This window comes from Neolamprologus brichardi, chromosome 5 (assembly GCF_056152115.1).
Source record: "Neolamprologus brichardi isolate AB-2024 chromosome 5, ASM5615211v1, whole genome shotgun sequence".
NCBI lineage: Eukaryota > Metazoa > Chordata > Actinopteri > Cichliformes > Cichlidae > Neolamprologus > Neolamprologus brichardi.
This window is the reverse complement of record NC_142108.1, coordinates 32,898,306-32,917,474: the sequence shown is the minus strand read 5'-3', so window position 1 is coordinate 32,917,474 and position 19,169 is coordinate 32,898,306. Positions and strand designations below refer to the sequence as shown.

The window sequence follows — 19,169 nt, the reverse complement described above, 5'->3', positions numbered from 1 at the left end:
GTTATGAAAAAGACACACAGCTTAACATCTTTTTTATAGTTTTACAACATCTAAAATCACTCTGTTGTTAATTCGTTTGCTAGATTAGCCGCTAGCATACCCACTGTGTTGGAGGCTTGTTGCTACACACCTGTTACTCTAATAGTCTGTATTATTGAATGATTCAGCACTCCTGAGTTTTTCTTATCCATCTTTAGACGAGATCAGCTGCTCACTCCACAGAGGCCCAGAGTTACTGTTAATATCAAAAATATAATGCTGTCCTTTGAGATTTTAACATAAGACTGTGAGTGTAATGGATCTAAAACTGTTTAAATCTTCAGAGCCGTCTACAGCCTGGTAACATGGAAACTTTAAAACCAGGTTTCAGAAAGAAAATCTCCCGGAGCCACCATTCCCCACGAATTTCTCCTGATTTTCCACCCGGACAACAAAATTGAAAATATATCCCAGATTGGCCTGGCCAATTCCAGTTTCCAACAATGGCTACTACTACTGCAACTACTTATTTTTAATATTACTCTTACTGGGTCGCAAAATAAACTTTTAACATATTTTCAGGTGAGAATGTAGCTGTGTAAACTTCAAATATCTGAGCCGGCGAGAGCAGCAAACTCCCGGCTCATTGTTTTCAAACTCTGACCCCTCTGTCTCTGTCCCTTACGCTACTGTTTTTACTCAGTTTGATCTTGTGACACTCTCCACTTTAGAGGATGTGGTTCACCATATTAAGCCCACAGGTTCCCCTCGGGATCCTTTCCCTCCACAATTCTTTAAAGCAATTTTTCTTAATATACGACAGTATGTCCTTGACATTATTAACAGCAGTCTGTCTTCTGGTGTGGTTCCTGCAAATTTCAAACATGCAGTAGTGCACACACTGCTTAAGAAACCTGGCCTTGATCACACAGTTTTAGCAAACTATAGGTCTATTTCCAAGCTGCCTTTACTCTCCAAGGTTTTAGAGAAAATTGTTTTTAGTCAACTGATAGATTTTCTAGATGACAATGGCATCTTTGAGGTTTTTCAATCAGGTTTTGAAACCCTTCATAGCACAGAATCTGCATTATTAAGGGTTTTTAATGACATCCTTCTGGCATGTGATTCTGGTAACCATGTTGTTCTTGTCTTGCTTGACCTAACTGCTGCCTTTGACACCGTAGACCACAATATTCTAATTTCTCGAATAAATGATGTAGTGGGTATTGGTGGCATTGCACTTAATTGGTTTAGGTCTTATTTGTCAGATAGAACCTTATCTGTCAGCCTTCTCAGTTCCGAATCATCTTCTTCTCCTCTGTCATGCGGCGTCCCACAGGGCTCAATTTTAGGGCCACTGCTCTTCTCACTGTATATGCTCCCCTTAGGCGCAATCGTTGAGAAGTATAACATTGCACATCATTGTTATGCCAACGACATACAGATGTATTTCGAACTAACGGATGATCCCGCTATGTCTTTGTACGGCTTTCGCGAGTGCATGCGTGAGGTCAACAATTGGCTCGCAGGTTACTCTCTTATTCTAAACGACAGGAAAACTGAAATTATCATGTTTGACAGTAGAGTCCCCCGTGGCCAACTCCGGTTCCTCCCTCGGTTCCTTTAACAGTTTCCTCACCGACACTGTTAGCGACCTGGGTGTATTTTTGGATAGCTCTTTTAAGTTCGACAAACAAGTGTCTTCTGTTGTTAAATCTTGCTTCCATCAACTGTGTCTTATTAGCAAGGCCAAACATTATGTTCCGCTTTGGGACCTTGAAAAGCTTGTGACATCTAGGTTGGATTATTGCAACTAACTTTACTTCGGTCTTAACTCTCCTCTTCTCCGTAGACAGCAAATTAAATTGTTCAGAATGCGGCTGCTCGTCTCCTTACTGGTAGTGGGCGGCGTGTCTCTATTACCCCTGTTCTTGCTGATCTGCATTGGCTTCCCGTCAAGTATCGTATTCAATTCAAAATCCTGCTGCTCACCTTCCGAATTATGAACAATATAGCGCCAAGCTACCTCATCAAGCTACTTAGATTATACACCCCTACTGGAGCACTAAGATCATCTTCCCAGTCACTCTTGGTACTGCCGAGATCCCGGCTGAAGACTAGAGGTGACCGCACGTTTGCCTTGGCTGCACCCAATTTATGGAATAACCTCCCCATCGCTATACGCGAGTCTGATTCCATCCATTCCTTCAAATCAAAAACAAAAACAAAGATGGCGCCGGTGAGGTCGGCTGCCGTCACGACTGCTCCGGTATGACGAATGCGGCCGTGACTCTGGCAGACGAGCTGAACACTTTCTATGCTCGCTTCGAGGCTGCAGCTAAGGACTCCAACGATGCTAGTGCTAGCGGCGCTAACGGCTGCAGACAGGAAGATACTGCCAGCACCAGAAACGTGCTCGTCATCTACGAGCATGAAGTAAGGAGAGCCTTCAAGAGAGTGAACACCAGGAAAGCAGCAGGACCAAACGCTATCCCAGGTCGTATCCTCAGAGACTGCGCATACCAGCTAGCTCCTGTGTTCACTGAGATATTCAACATCTCTTTATCTCAGTCGGTGATCCCCACATGCTTCAAGGAGTCCATCATTGTTCCTGTCCCAAAGAAACCCCACCCTGCTTCTCTCAATGACTATCGCCCTGTAGCCCTCACCTCAGTGGTGATGAAGTGCTTTGAACGCCTGGTCAGAGACTTCATCATTTCTTCACTACCAGACACACTGAACCCACTACAGTTCGCTTACCGTCCAAATCGTTCCACAGACGATGCCATCTCTCATCTCCCCCACACATCACTTACTCACTTGGACACTAGAAGGGGGAATTATGTTAAAATGCTCTTCATATGGGGTGGCTGTAGCTCAGGTGGCAGAGCAGGTCAGCCAGGTTGGTGGTTCGATCCCAGGCTGCCTCCTGGCTGCATGCCAAATATCCTTGGGCAAGATACCAACCCCATGTTGGCCTACTGGTGGTGGTCAGAGGGCCCGGTGGCGCCAGTGTCTGGCAGCCTTGCCTCTGTCAGTGCACCCCAGGGCAGCTGTGGCTACAATGTAGCTTGCCATTGCCAGTGTGTGAATGTGTGTGTGAATGTGTGAATGACTGAATGTAGTGTAAAGCGCTTTGGGGTCCTTAGTGACTGAGTAAAGCACTATACAAATGCAGGCCATTTACCATTCATAGACTACAGCTCTGCATTTAATACCATAATTCCCTCCACACTCACCACCAAGCTGGAGCATCTGGGACTCAGCTCAACTATGTGTCAGTGGATCTCCAACTTCCTAACTGGCAGACCACAGGCAGTAAGGATGGGCGGACATGTCTCAGCCTCCACCACTCTCAGCACTGGAGCCCCCCAGGGGTGTGTTCTGAGCCCCCTGCTGTACTCTTTGTACACATATGACTACATGGCCACTACCAGCTCCACCACCATCATCAAGTTTGCTGACGACACCGTTGTGGTGGGCCTGATCTCTGATAACAATGAGACGGCCTACCTGAAGGAGATTAGGAATCTGGAGAACTGGTGCCAGAAGAACAACCTCCTTCTAAACGTCAGTAAGACAAAGGAGTTGATAGTGGACTTCAGCACTAAGCAGGAGAGGAACTACCGGACCCCCATCATCAACGAGTGCCCAGTGGAGAGAGTGGACAGCTTCAAATACCTCGGAGTTCACATCACGCAGGACCTGTCATGGTCCTGTCACATCAACACCGTGGTGAAAAAGGCCCGACAGCGTCTCTACCACCTCAGACGCTTGAGAGACTTCCAACTGCCCTCCAAGGTGCTCAGGAACTTTTACTCCTGTACCATAGAGAGCATCCTGATGGGAAACATCTTAACCTGGTTCGGGAACAGCACCATGCAGGACAGACGAGCTCTACAGAGGGTTGTGCAATCAGCTGAGCGCACCATCCGCTGCACTCAATCTACAGCAGGCGGTGCTGGACCAAGGCCAGGAAGATCGTGAAGGACCTCAGCCATCCCAACAACGGACTGTTCTCTCTGTTGAGGTCAGGAAAGCGATTTCGCTCCCTGAAGACCAACACAGAGAGACTCAGGAGGAGCTTCTTCCCGCAGGCGATACGGTCTCTCAATCACAACACCACACAGTACTGACCCACACATATAGTTCTTACACACACACTGGACATTCTGGACTTTGTTTTCACTTCATCACTTAAATCACTTTAAGCATATTTGCACTGCACAAGACACTAAATAATGTGGATTGCACAACACTGGACATTATATTCCTCATTTCCATTTAATACTTGTACAGCTGCTGTTATTGTGTATATATATATATTTATATTTCTTCATACATTCTTTTATATTTCTATACTGTGTATTGTGTATTTTGTTGTACAGTTATTTTATTTTCAACTTTAATTTATATATTTTATCTTATTCTTTCCCAGTTAAATTTACCCTTCATTCTAATTTGTGTTGTACAGTTATTTCATTTTTAACTTTAATTTTTATATTTTATTTTATTCCGTCCTAGTTAAATTTACCCTTTTTAATTTTCATATTTATTTATTTATTTATCTTATTCATAGCCTTTTCTTTTCTATTTTTTCTTTAGGTCACGAGCAATTGTCTAAGCATTTCACTGCATATCGTACTGTGTATGACTGTGTATGACTGTGTATGTGACAAATAAAATTTGAATTTGAATTTGAAATCGCGGTTAAAACCCACTTATTTAGCCTCGCCTTTTCTTCCAGTTAACGCTTGCTTGTTAGTTAGCTTAATGCTTATTCTTATCTTCGGCTTATTCTTAATTACTTTTAAACATTTTTATTTTTTTGACTGTTTTATCCTTTACACTTCGTTTTCTTTTATGCTTTTATATGCAATTCTTTTGCTTTGTGTTTTAATGCCATTCAACCTGCTAGCATGTTTTGGTACCTTGCCATAGCCCTCATCCTTCCCTGTTACTTCACCCTACTCTCTTGCATGTTAAGCACTTTGGTACACCACTGGTTTTTAAATGTGCTATATAAATAAAGTTTGTTGTTGGGTTCCATCCTTAGAAGGCATGGGATCTCATTTCATTGTTATGCCGATGACTGCCAAATGATTTACCACTAAAGCAGAAGGATGGCATCTCCATAAAACCTCTCTTGACATGTCAAGATGACTGTCATGATCCAAGCAGCCAGGAACACACAGGCACAAATGTAATCTTCAAAAAAATGGGTTTTATTAGACCCAAAAAGGACAAGATGATTACATGATTAGCTCGTGATGTAATTCTGAAGGCTAGCCCGTCCAATTTCACAGCCGCTCACTTCCGGCCTTCGGAGGACCTGGCCTACGTAGACCGCGAAGGCCGGGTCCTCAGCAAGATTACTCCCTCCTGACTGAAGTGTTATACCTGTATAAAAGTAATAAGTCAAGGTGCACTAACAGATCTCAAAATATTTGGTTCACTTGAAATGGTCTTAACATCAATGCACTGTTTAGTGTCACTTCCTAAAACAGCAATGCTGCAGTCCTGGTTGGTGTTGAGTCAAAGTCTTATTTTATCATGTTTGCACTGAATAAACCTGACCCGGAGTAGGTTTGAGTTTACTGCTATGCTGCTGTGACTGCAAACATCAAAAGCTGTTTCAAAGACCTGGAAGATCCCAGCATCACACAGAGAATAGGAACCGCTCTACCTCTCACGCCTGGTGCGGATGGGCCTGGGCCCCCTGGCCTTGGGGATTTACTTACCTGGACGATTGAGCATCAAGACACAACAAGATGTTGTTTATTATATAAATTATGGTCCTATTAGAATAAAAAAGGATGATAAAGCAGTGTGAGCCTACTTTGTGACTAAAAAGTCAGTTCAGTCGAGTCGTTTTAACGGATTACAGGAAACAGCCCTTCAGCTCACTTACTCTCTGACCTCAGCAAACACTTGTTCATCTTTAATACACAGTATATTATTGGGAGTCCTGTTTCTTTGTTGCTTTTATTGTTTAATTTATTAACATCAATATAGAAAGACTGCTCAGACTTCTCTCTATTATATGTTATTTTAAATTTGCTGCTATTTTTATATCATTAAGTCTTCTGTGGGTTGCAGCAACAATTAGGAACTTTGTATGTTGGGCTATTCCCATCTCTGGATTCAGGGACCACAACAGGACATAATGACACCTGTAAGAAGTCTTATATACAAACAAAATCATTTATGAGTTGAATTCAGACTAAAGTTGCTTTTTGCTTCAGTGTCAGTGAATCTGACATTTTCCAGATAAATAATGAACTCATAAAGACAGTCAAATGACTGTCTTTATGGGTTCATTATTTAATCTTTTGTTTCCTTGAAGACGTCACTCTTTGCATTGAATCTGAGAATATTATTTACGTTTTTTAAAAGCAATAAGAAACATTTAAGGATCAAAATGCCACTCACCATAAATATGTACATTGATTTTCTCTTGTGTCTGATGATTGATGTCCTCCTCCTGTGTGGCGACACAGCGATAGCGGCCACTTTTTTCCACAGTAGCTTTGAGGGTGATGTTGAAGCGACCTCCTTGTTCAGAGACCTGTGGCTCCTCAGAATGAATGATTTGATCATTACTGTCCCACCACTCGACTGTTGGTTTGGGATGAGCATTCTTAACATCACACTGAAGCAGCACCCCGCCATTTATTTGATCACGACTTGTGACATAAAGTTCTGCTGCTCCTGTGAACACATAATAGACAGATTATGTAAGAACAATCACAGTTAATCAGTTATTTTTTCCTGTTCAGCTACTTTTTTTTTTTTTTTTTGCTTGTCCCATTTGGTTCTTTAGCCGTCAGAATTGTTGTCTGAAGACCAACAAGGATACCCAATGGATTTATTTTGCCAAATGGATCATCATGGCCTTGCCGTATTGGTCCATTTGATCGACCTTTGTTTTTGTTATTTATTTTATTTTATTTTCAGTTGTTACAGACGGGACAGACATGAGTGAGGGATAGGAAAGGGAGAAAGAAAGAGGAAGGAAAAGAAAAACAGAAGGGGAGAGGGACAGTGAGAAAGGGAAAAAAATATCTCCTGGATCACCTGTTGAGAGAAAAAGACGAGAAAACAAGCAAAAAAACCAAAACAAAGCAACATACTAAACACAACACCATCGCATTAATCTAGCTAAGTGTAAACAGCAGTAAATACTAAATATTGAATGTTGTTGTGCAGCACGCAGGACAGACAGCGCACAATGTGCTTTGAAGTAGCAGCCAAGAAAGGTGTGATTTAAGTCTACGAACAGTGAACACCCGTGTGCACACCTGTGTGGATCGGCGCGCTTGTATTCAAATGGTTTCCCCATGTAATGGTCTGCAAGAGGATGTAGAGAGCCATAGCCCTGTCCCCCAGGGCATGAAGCAGGCATGGAGGAGATCCAGGCCCAGACATCCAGAGGCCCCAGAGTGCAAGAGCCCAAGGAGGACCACCGGAGGGGCATCCGTGCCACCTTCATGGTGAAGGGCTGAGGATCCCCAGACGAGGGGTCACCCAGTAGCCACCGGGAAGAAGCTAGAGGGGGCTGCACCGGCGTGCCCGCCGGCTCCGCCGGCAGCCAGCTGTGCCAGAGTGAACCGAGCCGGAGGCCCGAGGGCCCCCCGCGCCCCGGAAGAGGCCTGACCGAGCAGCAGGCGCCAGGCCCGCCAAGTAGCCACCGGGAGTGAGCTGGCACATGACCTCAGCGCCCAGCCCCGGACACCAAGAACCACCAATGCACCGACCCCTGAGGGCATCAGTCACCGGCAGGGAGTGTGGTGAGGGGAGATAGGCCTCCACACTTGGAGGGCCTGGGAGTTCCCAGAGAGGTGGAGTCTAAGACCCGACCTGACATATAGACACAGACAAACAGGCACACACAGACACAGACATGCATTCCCACCCTCATGCACACATATACAAACACTCAGCACTCACCCAACGTAGGAATAAACGTAAATGGACATGTACACACAATCACACTCCCCAAACATACTCTATACCCCGGGTCCAGGTATCCTCGCCCCCAGAGGGGGAAACGGCACCCAGACCCAAGAGATGTTACCCTTCCCTCCGGGGTGGAGGCAAGCAGACCGCCCCAGGCTCCACAGCAGCAGGGAGGCCAATCGGACAGCCAGCATCTCTTCCCAGCCCCCCCGCCCCGATGGCTAGCAGAGAACGGGGGTGTGTTAAGACCCCATACCCTCCTCCTCCCGCTCAAGTGTAGTGTTGCTGCGTGTTGCTCTAAAGTGCATTTAAAACAAGGGAGAGCATGGTGCTGCTGCCAGAGAGCAGCAGGTGTTAGCACGGCCCCTCCCGAGAACCCTCAATGTCTACATGGATTTAAAATTGAGAGGTGGGCACCGGCGCCAGAGGTAGGTTTGAATACACAGACCGTCTACTGGACGCCGTTAACATGCCCACCTTCAAGGCCCTATATATATATATATGTGTGTGTGTTATGAGAGTGTAAGTAATGTGGATGTCTAAGTTGTGAGATAAAATTGAGGCACAGGTGGCCAGAAGAGGACGGGGGGGGGGGGGATGTCTCCGTAGCACCCTGGTGACACACCCGCACCCCAAGGCTCTACCTGTGTGGGTGGGTGTGGTGGAGCGGGAAGAGGGAGGTAGCCGGGGATGGGGAGGAAAAGAAGGGAGGGGAGGATGTCCCTCCCTAGGGCCAGCTCCCCCGCTGACCCCAGTAGGCACCCCCGTCCTCTGGTATCCACCAAGGCAAGGGAGCCCAGGCCCATCCAGACCGGGGCCTACGGCAGCAGCACCGCCAAGCCCCACAGGACCCGGGGCAGCCCACCCCACTGCAGAGGAAACTGTACCCACCCCAACATTCAATCATCTCCCAGACTACACAAGACAACAGACACCCAGGTTAAGTTTATTCTCCACCTCTCCTATGTCTCTCCCCCACCTGCAGAGTGGACTCCTGCAAGGATGGAACAACCTCCCTGCCAGTTGAAGAGCCCCCCGGTTAGGCCGATGCACAAGAGGCCCCCTGCGCCAGGGCTGAGCCCCCGTGCACCCACCCGCCCACAACCTCGGCGACACACCGACGAGGACCGAAGCCCCCAAGGCCCAGCCAGAGCCCCAGCACGGAGGCGAAGCACCCCCGAACCCCAAACCCCCACGCCCGCCCCGGATCCACTCAGGGGCAGCCAGGCCACCAGGCCAGTAACCTACGTCCGCCAGCACAGACCATCCTCCAGCCCCGCTGCACGCAGCCACGAGGAGAACAACCTCTGAGAGCGACCAGAGCCACTAACCAGGTTATGAACACAACCTCCAGGTTAAGCCCTCCAGGGATAACGTCTCTAGGGGTCCTCCAGGTGCCCTAAGCCCATCCCAACCTCCACATCAACCACAATAGCCAAGGCGGGACCAAACCACAACCCCCTACCCCCGCTAGGTGATGGAGCCGATCAAAGGAGCCCAGAGGGATTGATCTAATGTGGTGGCAGAGGCTATATCGAGACTAATGTGATCTATTAGATAGTTTCTATATTGGCTAGAATTAGATTATTTTTATTTTTCCAGTTCATGAGGACCGTTTTCTTGGCTATGCATAGGGCAGTAAAAACCATGTGGACTGTATTAGTTTCTGTAGTGACATCATCCAAATTTCCCAACAAGCATACTAAAGGGGAGGTTGGAATTTTACATTTCAGACACCTTGATAAGTCTTCACATATCTCGTGCCAAAACTTCTGCACTGGTGGACAGAACCAAAACGTGTGGATGTAATTGTCTGGTGTATTGCCTTGACAGTGTGAGCAATTGTTGGCGGATGTAAAGCCAGATAGTTTTATCTGTCTGCCAGATTTGGCAGACAGATAAAACTGATGAAAATAAACTCAGAAGTGTTATCCTGCTATATTAGACATGTTTTTTTATAATCCTCAAAGAAGGCAGAGTCACAGATTTAAAAAAATCCTTAAACATTTAAACTGGAGGCTGGGTTATGCTGGTGGATGGGTGATAATCACACAGTGAGTCACACTTTGAACAGCTGTGTGTCTGAAATATAAGGAGAAATTAATATTTATTCAGTGTTTATAGTTTCATTCAAAGAGAGTCCATCCATCCACCTTCATCCGCTTTATCCAGGGCTGGGTCGCGGGGGCAGCAGCAAGCAAAGAGGCCCAGACCTCCCTCTCCCCAGCCACCTTCTCCAGCTCGTCCAGGGGAACACCAAGGCGTTCCCAGGCCAGCCGAGAGATATAATCTCTCCAGCGTGTCCTGGGTCTGCCCCGGGGCCTCCTCCCGGTGGGACATGCCTGGAACACCTCACCCAGGAGGCGCCCAGGGGGCATCCTTGTCAGATGCCCGAACCACCTCAGCTGGCTCCTTTCGATGTGGAGCAGCAGCGGCTCTACTCTGAGCCCCTCCCGGATGGCCGAACTTCTCACCCTATCTCTAAGGGAGAGGCCAGCCACCCTTCGGAGGAAGCTCATTTCTGCCGCTTGTATCCGCGATCTCGTTCTTTCGGTCACTACCCACAGCTCGTGGCCATAGGTGAGGGTAGGGACGTAGATCGACCGGTAAATTGAGAGCTTCGCTTTTACACTCAGCTCCCTCTTCACCACGACGGACCGGTGCAGCGTCCGCATTACTGCAGCCGCAGCACCAATCCGTCTGTCGATCTCCGGCTCCCTTCTCCCATCACTTGCGAACAAGACCCCGAGATACTTCAAAGAGAGTTTCTTTTCTTTCTGCCTTTTTTTTTGAAGACTCCTCAAATTTTAGATAACTTGACATATGCAGGACCAGCGTGCACATAGGAGGTTAAGTTCCAAAAGCACCTCATTTTTAACTTCTTTTTCAAGGAAAGGTGGGGAATTGACACGGAATTAGGAAAAGAGAAGAGGCGTGTGCTGACAGTGGGAACGACCTTACATTAATCTGTCCTTAATGATGTAGCACAATTTGTCCTAACTGATGTTTGGTCATATAAGCAAGAACAGCCTGTAAAAAATATCCCTTCATTACAAGGATTAGAATTTGAAAGAAATAACATTTAGGGTCAGATTTACAAACATCTGCATCAGCACAAAATCTTTTGAAGTTGCTGTCAGTTTTGTAACTGTTGTGAACAGATGTGGTTTTGTGGCCTTACAGCATATGTAATTGTAAGATTTTACTTTTTAGGAATAAAATATTTAAACAAATCACACAAATGTGAATTATAAAGTCTGCAGCACACAATTTACTTTGCAAATTGCACAAAATGATGTCTTCTGCCTGTTGTCTTTTCTTTTTGGGGGGAGATGTTATGAGATCAGATGGTGCAGTACCAAAACTCTGTCCTAAAACTCTTCAGTCATGCTGAGTGAAGGCGACCCCCACTTCAATAATACAGGGATTTCCCCCAAACAGAGCAGAAATGAACTGAACTGAGATGCTGATTTCTCTCTGCTGAATCTTTGTAAATAAATTATAAGAGAACTGCAGGTACACGTTTCAGGAAGTCCAGGAAGACTTGAGAAACATGTTTAAATTGAACACAGGTGCTGAGAACCAATGTGGTTTTGTATTGTTTTATTTGATCAATATTTTTCAGTAACAGTTTGATCAGATTTAGCTGTTTATATTTATATTATATTTATATTATATTTAGTTTTAGGAAATCTTTCAGTTTCACAAATGTGAAAAACCTGTTTAAATAAGTTATCAGTACTTTTAGGATAATTAGGAGAATTAAGCAAATAATAAAGCAAGAGATAATTCAAAACACCAAAATGGGGACGGTGAAACAGTCAGCTTGAGATACCATAACAGGACGTCATTAACCAGTTAGTGATGTCATGGTGGCTATGTCCAGCTTTTATATACAGTGTATGTTTGGGGTTTACCCGGATTATCTCAGTTTGCTGTACCAGAAACACATGTGAGCATCAGACTGGATCATAGCTTCTGCATCCACAGGTCCACTGAGGTCTGTGTGATGTAAAGTTCCTCACAGAGTTGAGACGTCACAGAGATTTTATTTTGTTTAGTGACGACTCTGCGAGCGCGTCAGATTTCTGATAAGTAGACAGGAGCAGGACCAGCATGCAGAAGGGACGTCTCAGTTTTGTCCACCAAATATTGCAAATATCACTACAGGTGTGCTGTAGGGGTGAGACCCAGATGTGCATGCTGACTGTTTCATCTGTAAATAATCAGCTGATTTATAACAGCACTCACCAACAACAAGCTCAATCCTGAATGTTTTTCCTCTGCTTGGAAAGTTACAGGTGTAGATTCCTCCGTCCTTCAGCTGAACATTATATATTTTTATGGAGGCGCTGTCGTGCTGCAGATCACCTCGAAAACGTGAGACTCGATCTGGGAGGGCAGGACTATAACCCATCCCAATATCATGTATATACACCTTCTCTTCAGTTCCTTCCTTCGTCCACTCAAACCGCACATGCTCAATGCTGGTGCCGAGGGAACAGGGTAAAATGGCATCATCACCTTCTTTCACAAACACATGTTTCTCTGAAAGACAAAACATGAATTAAACAGTGAGTTCACTCTTCAGTTTAGTTCCTCTTCACATTTTTCTGTGGTCCACGCCCCACTGCACAGTTTGAATGACAGGTTTAAATGGAGGGTGAAGAAGCTGAAGAGTTTGATTATATTTCTAATATAAACTTGATAAATAGTATTTTGTGTTTTATAGTTATTTTGGCCTCTGGTATTGGTTTCTGATTTTATTATTTGTGCCTTTAATCCTTGTTAGTTATTGATGACTTTCAGTTTATTACTTCCTCTTTGTATTTCCTTTCTCTGCACTCAGTCTTGTTTTGTCTCTTTTTTCCATGTTTGTCTTTCTGTGGACATTTCATATGTTTGACTTCTTGTCTCTGTGTCAGTGATTTCCTGTTTTATTTTAGTGATCCTTGTCCAGTGTGTTTAGTGTTCAGTTTTACTTTCCTCAGTTTTATTTTCCCTGATGAGTTTCATTTGTGTTGCCAGGTGTGTCTACTGTCTCTAATCACCTGCTGTGGGTTTACAGCCCTTGTCTGTCCTCAGCCTTTTTCTCATCAAAAACGCTGTGGGTAGTTTGTTTGTTGTAAGTTTCAGACCTGCCAATGAGTCTGGATTTGGGGTCCTAGCTCTTCCTGAAATACCACAAGCCCCCCTGACTATGACATCTAGGATAACATAAGCTAAATATACAAATACAAACAAACATGTCATTAACATCTGTCTTAACCATGGACAGTTTTTAAAGATAATCTTTGGATAAAGTTCATGGTTGTTGTTGTTGTTGTTTCAGCCTTTACCTCTTAGTGCAGGGTTCAGCAACCTGCGGCTCCGGAGCCGCATGCGGCTCTTTTGTCCTTATACTGCGGCTCCGCGTGGTTTGGGAAAATAAATTAGAAGTATTTAGCTGAAGTGTATTTTATTTATGTTAGTTCTTTTTAAACTTGTAGTTCTAAATTGGAAGATTATTGTGATATTGAAATATAAAAATAAAATTATATTCTATTATTTTTTTCATCGCTCAAAATAAGCGTCACACTCGCGGAAGCCGGTGTACCCGCCGAAACGGCGTGCATTTATTGAGACTTTCAGCCCCAGGTAGGCCAATTATGGATCTTCGGATCCACATTATGTCAGCAGCTGTTCTCCACCGTGAACTATGTTAAAACAAACACCGCTCACGCCTCACAGATGGCAGCTTACAGTCCTGCTGTTCAGAAGTTCAGGAGCAGAAGTCCCATTGTAAACATATCATGGCAGACCCGACGATGTTTGCATGAACACGCTTTTCAGCATCTCTTTATCGACCACCTTTCACACACGGTTGCTGTACGCATACAGCCGGCTGTAGCTTTTCAGCTCACAGCCCGACACACACCAACAACAACACAACAGCAGAGAGAGCACAGACGTAAAGGCGGCGAGGCGTGATTGCGGGTGCCGCTCAGGTGCGTCCGCCTCCCCTGCAGCGGCGCTGCAGACCACACCCCGCCACACACATTAATCAGGTAAAATACATAGTTAGGACGAATTTTGCAAATATCTATTTTTCACTTTTTAGCAGCATAGAGCTTTTTTACAATTATTTTTTAAAAGTCAGGTCAAGGCTCCAAAAGCCCAAAGGTGATATAACAGTTTTTGTTTGCTGGATCATTTTAGTTCAGCTTTCCTTTTGTAATATTTCTTTAAGAGTTCAAAATGTGTTAATTACATAAATAAAATGTAATTTTCTCTGTAGCACTTCATGGATTTCATAAGCAACACCTTAGTTGTTCAAACAAGGCATAAAGGTAAAAAACAATATATACAATGTTATCTTCATTTTAGATTTCAAAAAGTATTTGCGGCTCCCAGAGTTTTCTTTTGCGTGGAAACCGAGTCCAAATGGCTCTTTCGGTGTTAAAGGTTGCTGACACCTGTATTAGTGTATCAGCTCATACATTAACGTTTGATGATGTAAAGATCAGTGACATCATCACAAACAGGGCTCACCCCCGAGGTTTTCTCCTGTCCCGTCACTAAATGTGACCTCAAAAGGGGAGCAAAACAGCCTGCTGTATTAGACTTATTATGATTGTAAATGTGATCGTGGATGTTTTATAATCACAAAATCAGAAAACCCATTAAACAGCTGTATGTCTGAGATATGGGGACACAAAATCATTTATTTATTTATTCAGTGTTTATAGCTGCATCACAGAGATTTAATTTATTAACATCAATATAGAAAGACTGCTCAGACTTCTCTCTATTATATGTTATTTTAAATTTGCTGCTATGTTTATATCATTAAGTTTTCTGTGGGTTGCAGCAACAATTAGGAACTTCGTATGTTGGGCTACTCCCATCTCTGGATTCAGGGACCACAACGGGACATAATGACACCTGTAAGAAGTCTTATATACAAACAAAATCATTTATGAGTTGAATTCAGATTAAAGTTGCTTTTTGCTTCAGTTTCAGTGAATCTGACATTTTCCACATATTTGACGTTTTTTTGAGTTCATTATTTAATCTTTTGTTTCCTTGAAGACGTCACTCTTTGCATTGAATCTGAGAATATTATTTACGTTTTTCAAAAGCAATAAGAAACATTTAATGATTAAAATACCACTCACCATTCAAATGTACATTGATTTCCTTTTGTGTCTGATGATTGATGTCCTTCTGTGTGGCGACACAGCGATAGTGGCCACTATTTTTCACAGTAGCTTTGAGGGTGATGTTGAAGCGACCTCCTTGTTCAGACTCCTGTGGCTCCTCAGAAGGAATGATTTGATCATTACTGTCCCACCACTCGACTGTAGGCTTGGGATGAGCATTCTTAACATCACACTGAAGCAGCGCCCCGCCATTTCTTTGATCATGACTTGTGACATAAAGCTCTGCTGCTCCTGTGAACACATAACAGACAGATTATGTGAGAACAATCACAGTTAATCAGTTATTTTTTCCTGTTCAGCTACTCTAAGTGCAGATGTGGGTTATAATGTGTTTGAGAACAAAAAGCGGAGTACTGCGTTAACTTTTCTAACATCACAGCTCTGATGTTTGAGGACAAATTTAGTTTTTACTCTAAACAATATTTTTGACTCACATAAAGAAATTTTTACACAGAAAAAGTTTGGATGTCCCAGAGTTTGTCTAAGAGTTATATAAAAGATTTAAAAAAAAAAAAAAATTCAGACATTTAATAATGTAATAACTGTGGAGGTTACAAAAAATATCATCAACAAAAGCTCTCCAAAATAAAAATACATTTGAATCCACATTTCTCCACATAATTTAAATTTTTAATTACACTGAGAGGGATGCCATACAGTTTGAGCAAAATCTCATCAGGTAGTTTCTACTGGACTGAACAGCTACGTCTAACGAACACAGTGCCCAGATCAATAACAGATTTTTGGTTACTGAACTAATAATTAATTAGATAATGTAGCAAAAAAACACACCAAATATTTACATATACATTTACAAATACAATTAAAACAGTTTTATTTCCCTGAACTGTTTATAAAAAAATAATCAGTAAATGCTTTGCAGGGTTCTAACCAAAAGACAGTAAAGTCGTTGATGGATCAAGTTTTAACTGAGCCTCACCACAAACGGAACTCACCTGGGACGTTTCGGACCTTTAATACGGGCTCTGAAAGGAGAAAAAACACACATGTTAGAGGTGACTGTGGTCTCATCAATTTGGCAGACAGATAAAACTGATGAAAATAAACTTTGAAGTGTTATCCTGCTATATTAGATAAGTTTTTTATGATCCCAAAAGAAAGCACAGTCACAGATTAAAAAAAAAATCCTTAAACATTTAAACTGGAGGCTGTTTTATGCTGGTGGATGGGTGATAATCACACAGTGAGTCACACTTTGAACAGCTGTGTGTCTAAAATATAAGAAAGTAATATTTATTCAGTGTTTATAGTTTCATTCGCAGAGATTTTCTTTTCTTTCTTTTTTTTTTTTTTGAAGACTCCTCAAATATTTGATAAATTGACATATGCAGGACCAACATGCACATAGGAGGTTAAGTTTCCAAAAGCACCTCATAGCTGCTATTCTCAACAGAGTTAGGAAAAGAGAAGAGGCGTGTGCTGGTTTTGTGGCCTTACAGCATATGTAATTGTAAGATTTTACTTTTTAGGAAGAAAATATTTAAACAAATGTCACAAATGTGAATTATAAAGTCTGCAGAACACAATTTACTTTGCAAATTGCACAAAATGATGTCTTCTGCCTGTTGTCTTTTCTTTATGGGGGCGACGTTATGAGATCAGATGGTGCAGTACCAAAACTCTGTCCTAAAACTCTTCAGTCATGCTGGGTGAAGGCGACCCCCACTTCAATAATACAGGGATTTCCCCCAAACAGAGCAGAAATGAACTGAACTGAGATGCGGATTTCTCTCTGCTGAATCTTTGTAAATAAATTATAAGAGAACTGCAGGTACACGTTTCAGGAAGTCCAGGAAGACTTGAGAAACATGTTTAAATTGAACACAGGTGCTGAGAACCAATGTGCTTTTGTATTGTTTTATTTGATCAATATTTTTCAGTAACAGTTTGATCAGATTTAGTTGCTTATATTTATATTATATTATATTTAGTTTTAGGAAATCTTTCAGTTTCACAAATGTGAAAAAACTGTTTAAATAAGTTATCAGTAGTTTTAGGATAATTAGGAGAATTAAGCAAATAATAAAGCAAAAGTTAATTCAAAACACCAAAATGGGGACGGTGAAACAGTCAGCTTGAGATACCATAACAGGACGTCATTAACCAGTTAGTGATGTCATGGTGGCTATGTCCAGCTTTTATATACAGTGTATGTTTGGGGTTTACCCGGATTATCTCAGTTTGCTGTACCAGAAACACATGTGAGCATCAGACTGGATCATAGCTTCTGCATCCACAGGTCCACTGAGGTCTGTGTGATGTAAAGTTCCTCACAGAGTTGAGACGTCACAGAGATTTTATTTTGTTTAGTGACGACTCTGCGAGCGCGTCAGATTTCTGATAAGTAGACAGGAGCAGGACCAGCATGCAGAAGGGACGTCTCAGTTTTGTCCACCAAATATTGCAAATATCACTACAGGTGTGCTGTAGGGGTGAGACCCAGATGTGCCTGCTGACTGTTTCCTCTGTAAATAATCAGCTGATTTATAACAGCACTCACCAACAACAAGCTCAATCCTGAATGTTTTTCCTCTGCTTGGAAAGTTACAGGTGTAGATTCCTCCGTCCTTCAGCTGAACATTATATATTTTTATGGAGGCGCTGTCGTGCTGCAGATCACCTCGAAAACGTGAGACTCGATCTGGGAGGGCAGGACTATAACCCATCCCAATATCATGTATATACACCTTCTCTTCAGTTCCTTCCTTCGTCCACTCAAACCGCACATGCTCAATGCTGGTGCCGAGGGAACAGGGTAAAATGGCATCATCACCTTCTTTCACAAACACATGTTTCTCTGAAAGACAAAACATGAATTAAACAGTGAGTTCACTCTTCAGTTTAGTTCCTCTTCACATTTTTCTGTGGTCCACGCCCCACTGCACAGTTTGAATGACAGGTTTAAATGGAGGGTGAAGAAGCTGAAGAGTTTGATTATATTTCTAATATAAACTTGATAAATAGTATTTTGTGTTTTATAGTTATTTTGGCCTCTGGTATTGGTTTCTGATTTTATTATTTGTGCCTTTAATCCTTGTTAGTTATTGATGACTTTCGGTTTATTACTTCCTCTTTGTATTTCCTTTCTCTGCACTCAGTCTTGTTTTGTCTCTTTTTTCCATGTTTGTCTTTCTGTGGACATTTCATATGTTTGACTTCTTGTCTCTGTGTCAGTGATTTCCTGTTTTATTTTAGTGATCCTTGTCCAGTGTGTTTAGTGTTCAGTTTTACTTTCCTCAGTTTTATTTTCCCTGATGAGTTTCATTTGTGTTGCCAGGTGTGTCTACTGTCTCTAATCACCTGCTGTGGGTTTACAGCCCTTGTCTGTCCTCAGCCTTTTTCTCATCAAAAACGCTGTGGGTAGTTTGTTTGTTGTAAGTTTCAGACCTGCCAATGAGTCTGGATTTGGGGTCCTAGCTCTTCCTGAAATACCACAAGCCCCCCTGACTATGACATCTAGGATAACATAAGCTAAATATACAAATACAAACAAACATGTCATTAACATCTGTCTTAACCATGGACAGTTTTTAAAGATAATCTTTGGATAAAGTTCATGGTTGTTGTTGTTGTTGTTTCAGCCTTTACCTCTTAGTGCAGGGTTCAGCAACCTGCGGCTCCGGAGCCGCATGCGGCTCTTTTGTCCTTATACTGCGGCTCCGCGTGGTTTGGGAAAATAAATTAGAAGTATTTAGCTGAAGTGTATTTTATTTATGTTAGTTCTTTTTAAACTTGTAGTTCTAAATTGGAAGATTATTGTGATATTGAAATATAAAAATAAAATTATATTCTATTATTTTTTTCATCGCTCAAAATAAGCGTCACACTCGCGGAAGCCGGTGTACCCGCCGAAACGGCGTGCATTTATTGAGACTTTCAGCCCCAGGTAGGCCAATTATGGATCTTCGGATCCACATTATGTCAGCAGCTGTTCTCCACCGTGAACTATGTTAAAACAAACACCGCTCACGCCTCACAGATGGCAGCTTACAGTCCTGCTGTTCAGAA

General features: G+C 43.0%; 1 protein-coding gene across 1 annotated transcript; it reads right to left on the bottom strand.

Moving 5' to 3' along the window:
- Positions 1–5,367: 5,367 nt before the first annotated feature.
- On the bottom strand, positions 5,368–18,792 carry LOC148102859 (CD276 antigen-like). The gene is made up of 7 exons (XM_087841227.1): positions 18,750–18,792; positions 17,662–17,958; positions 16,097–16,126; positions 15,096–15,371; positions 12,190–12,486; positions 6,412–6,690; positions 5,368–6,163 (listed from the first exon to the last, which is right to left on the bottom strand). Exons 1-7 carry the CDS (start codon positions 18,790–18,792, stop codon positions 6,057–6,059), a joined length of 1,329 nt encoding a protein of 442 aa, XP_087697353.1. The 3' UTR covers positions 5,368–6,056.
- Positions 18,793–19,169: the final 377 nt, after the last annotated feature.

Bases quoted from the DNA above. Each gene is read 5' to 3' on its own strand.
- LOC148102859 (XM_087841227.1), bottom strand. From the start codon at position 18,792: ATGCGGCTCCGGAGCCGCAGGTTGCTGAACCCTGCACTAAGAG. The intron at 17,959-18,749 runs GTAAAGGCTGAA...TTTGTCTTTCAG, and splicing joins GCTGAACCCTGCACTAAGAG to AGAAACATGTGTTTGTGAAA. The intron at 16,127-17,661 runs GTGAGTGCTGTT...TTCTCCTTTCAG, and splicing joins CAGGATTGAGCTTGTTGTTG to AGCCCGTATTAAAGGTCCGA.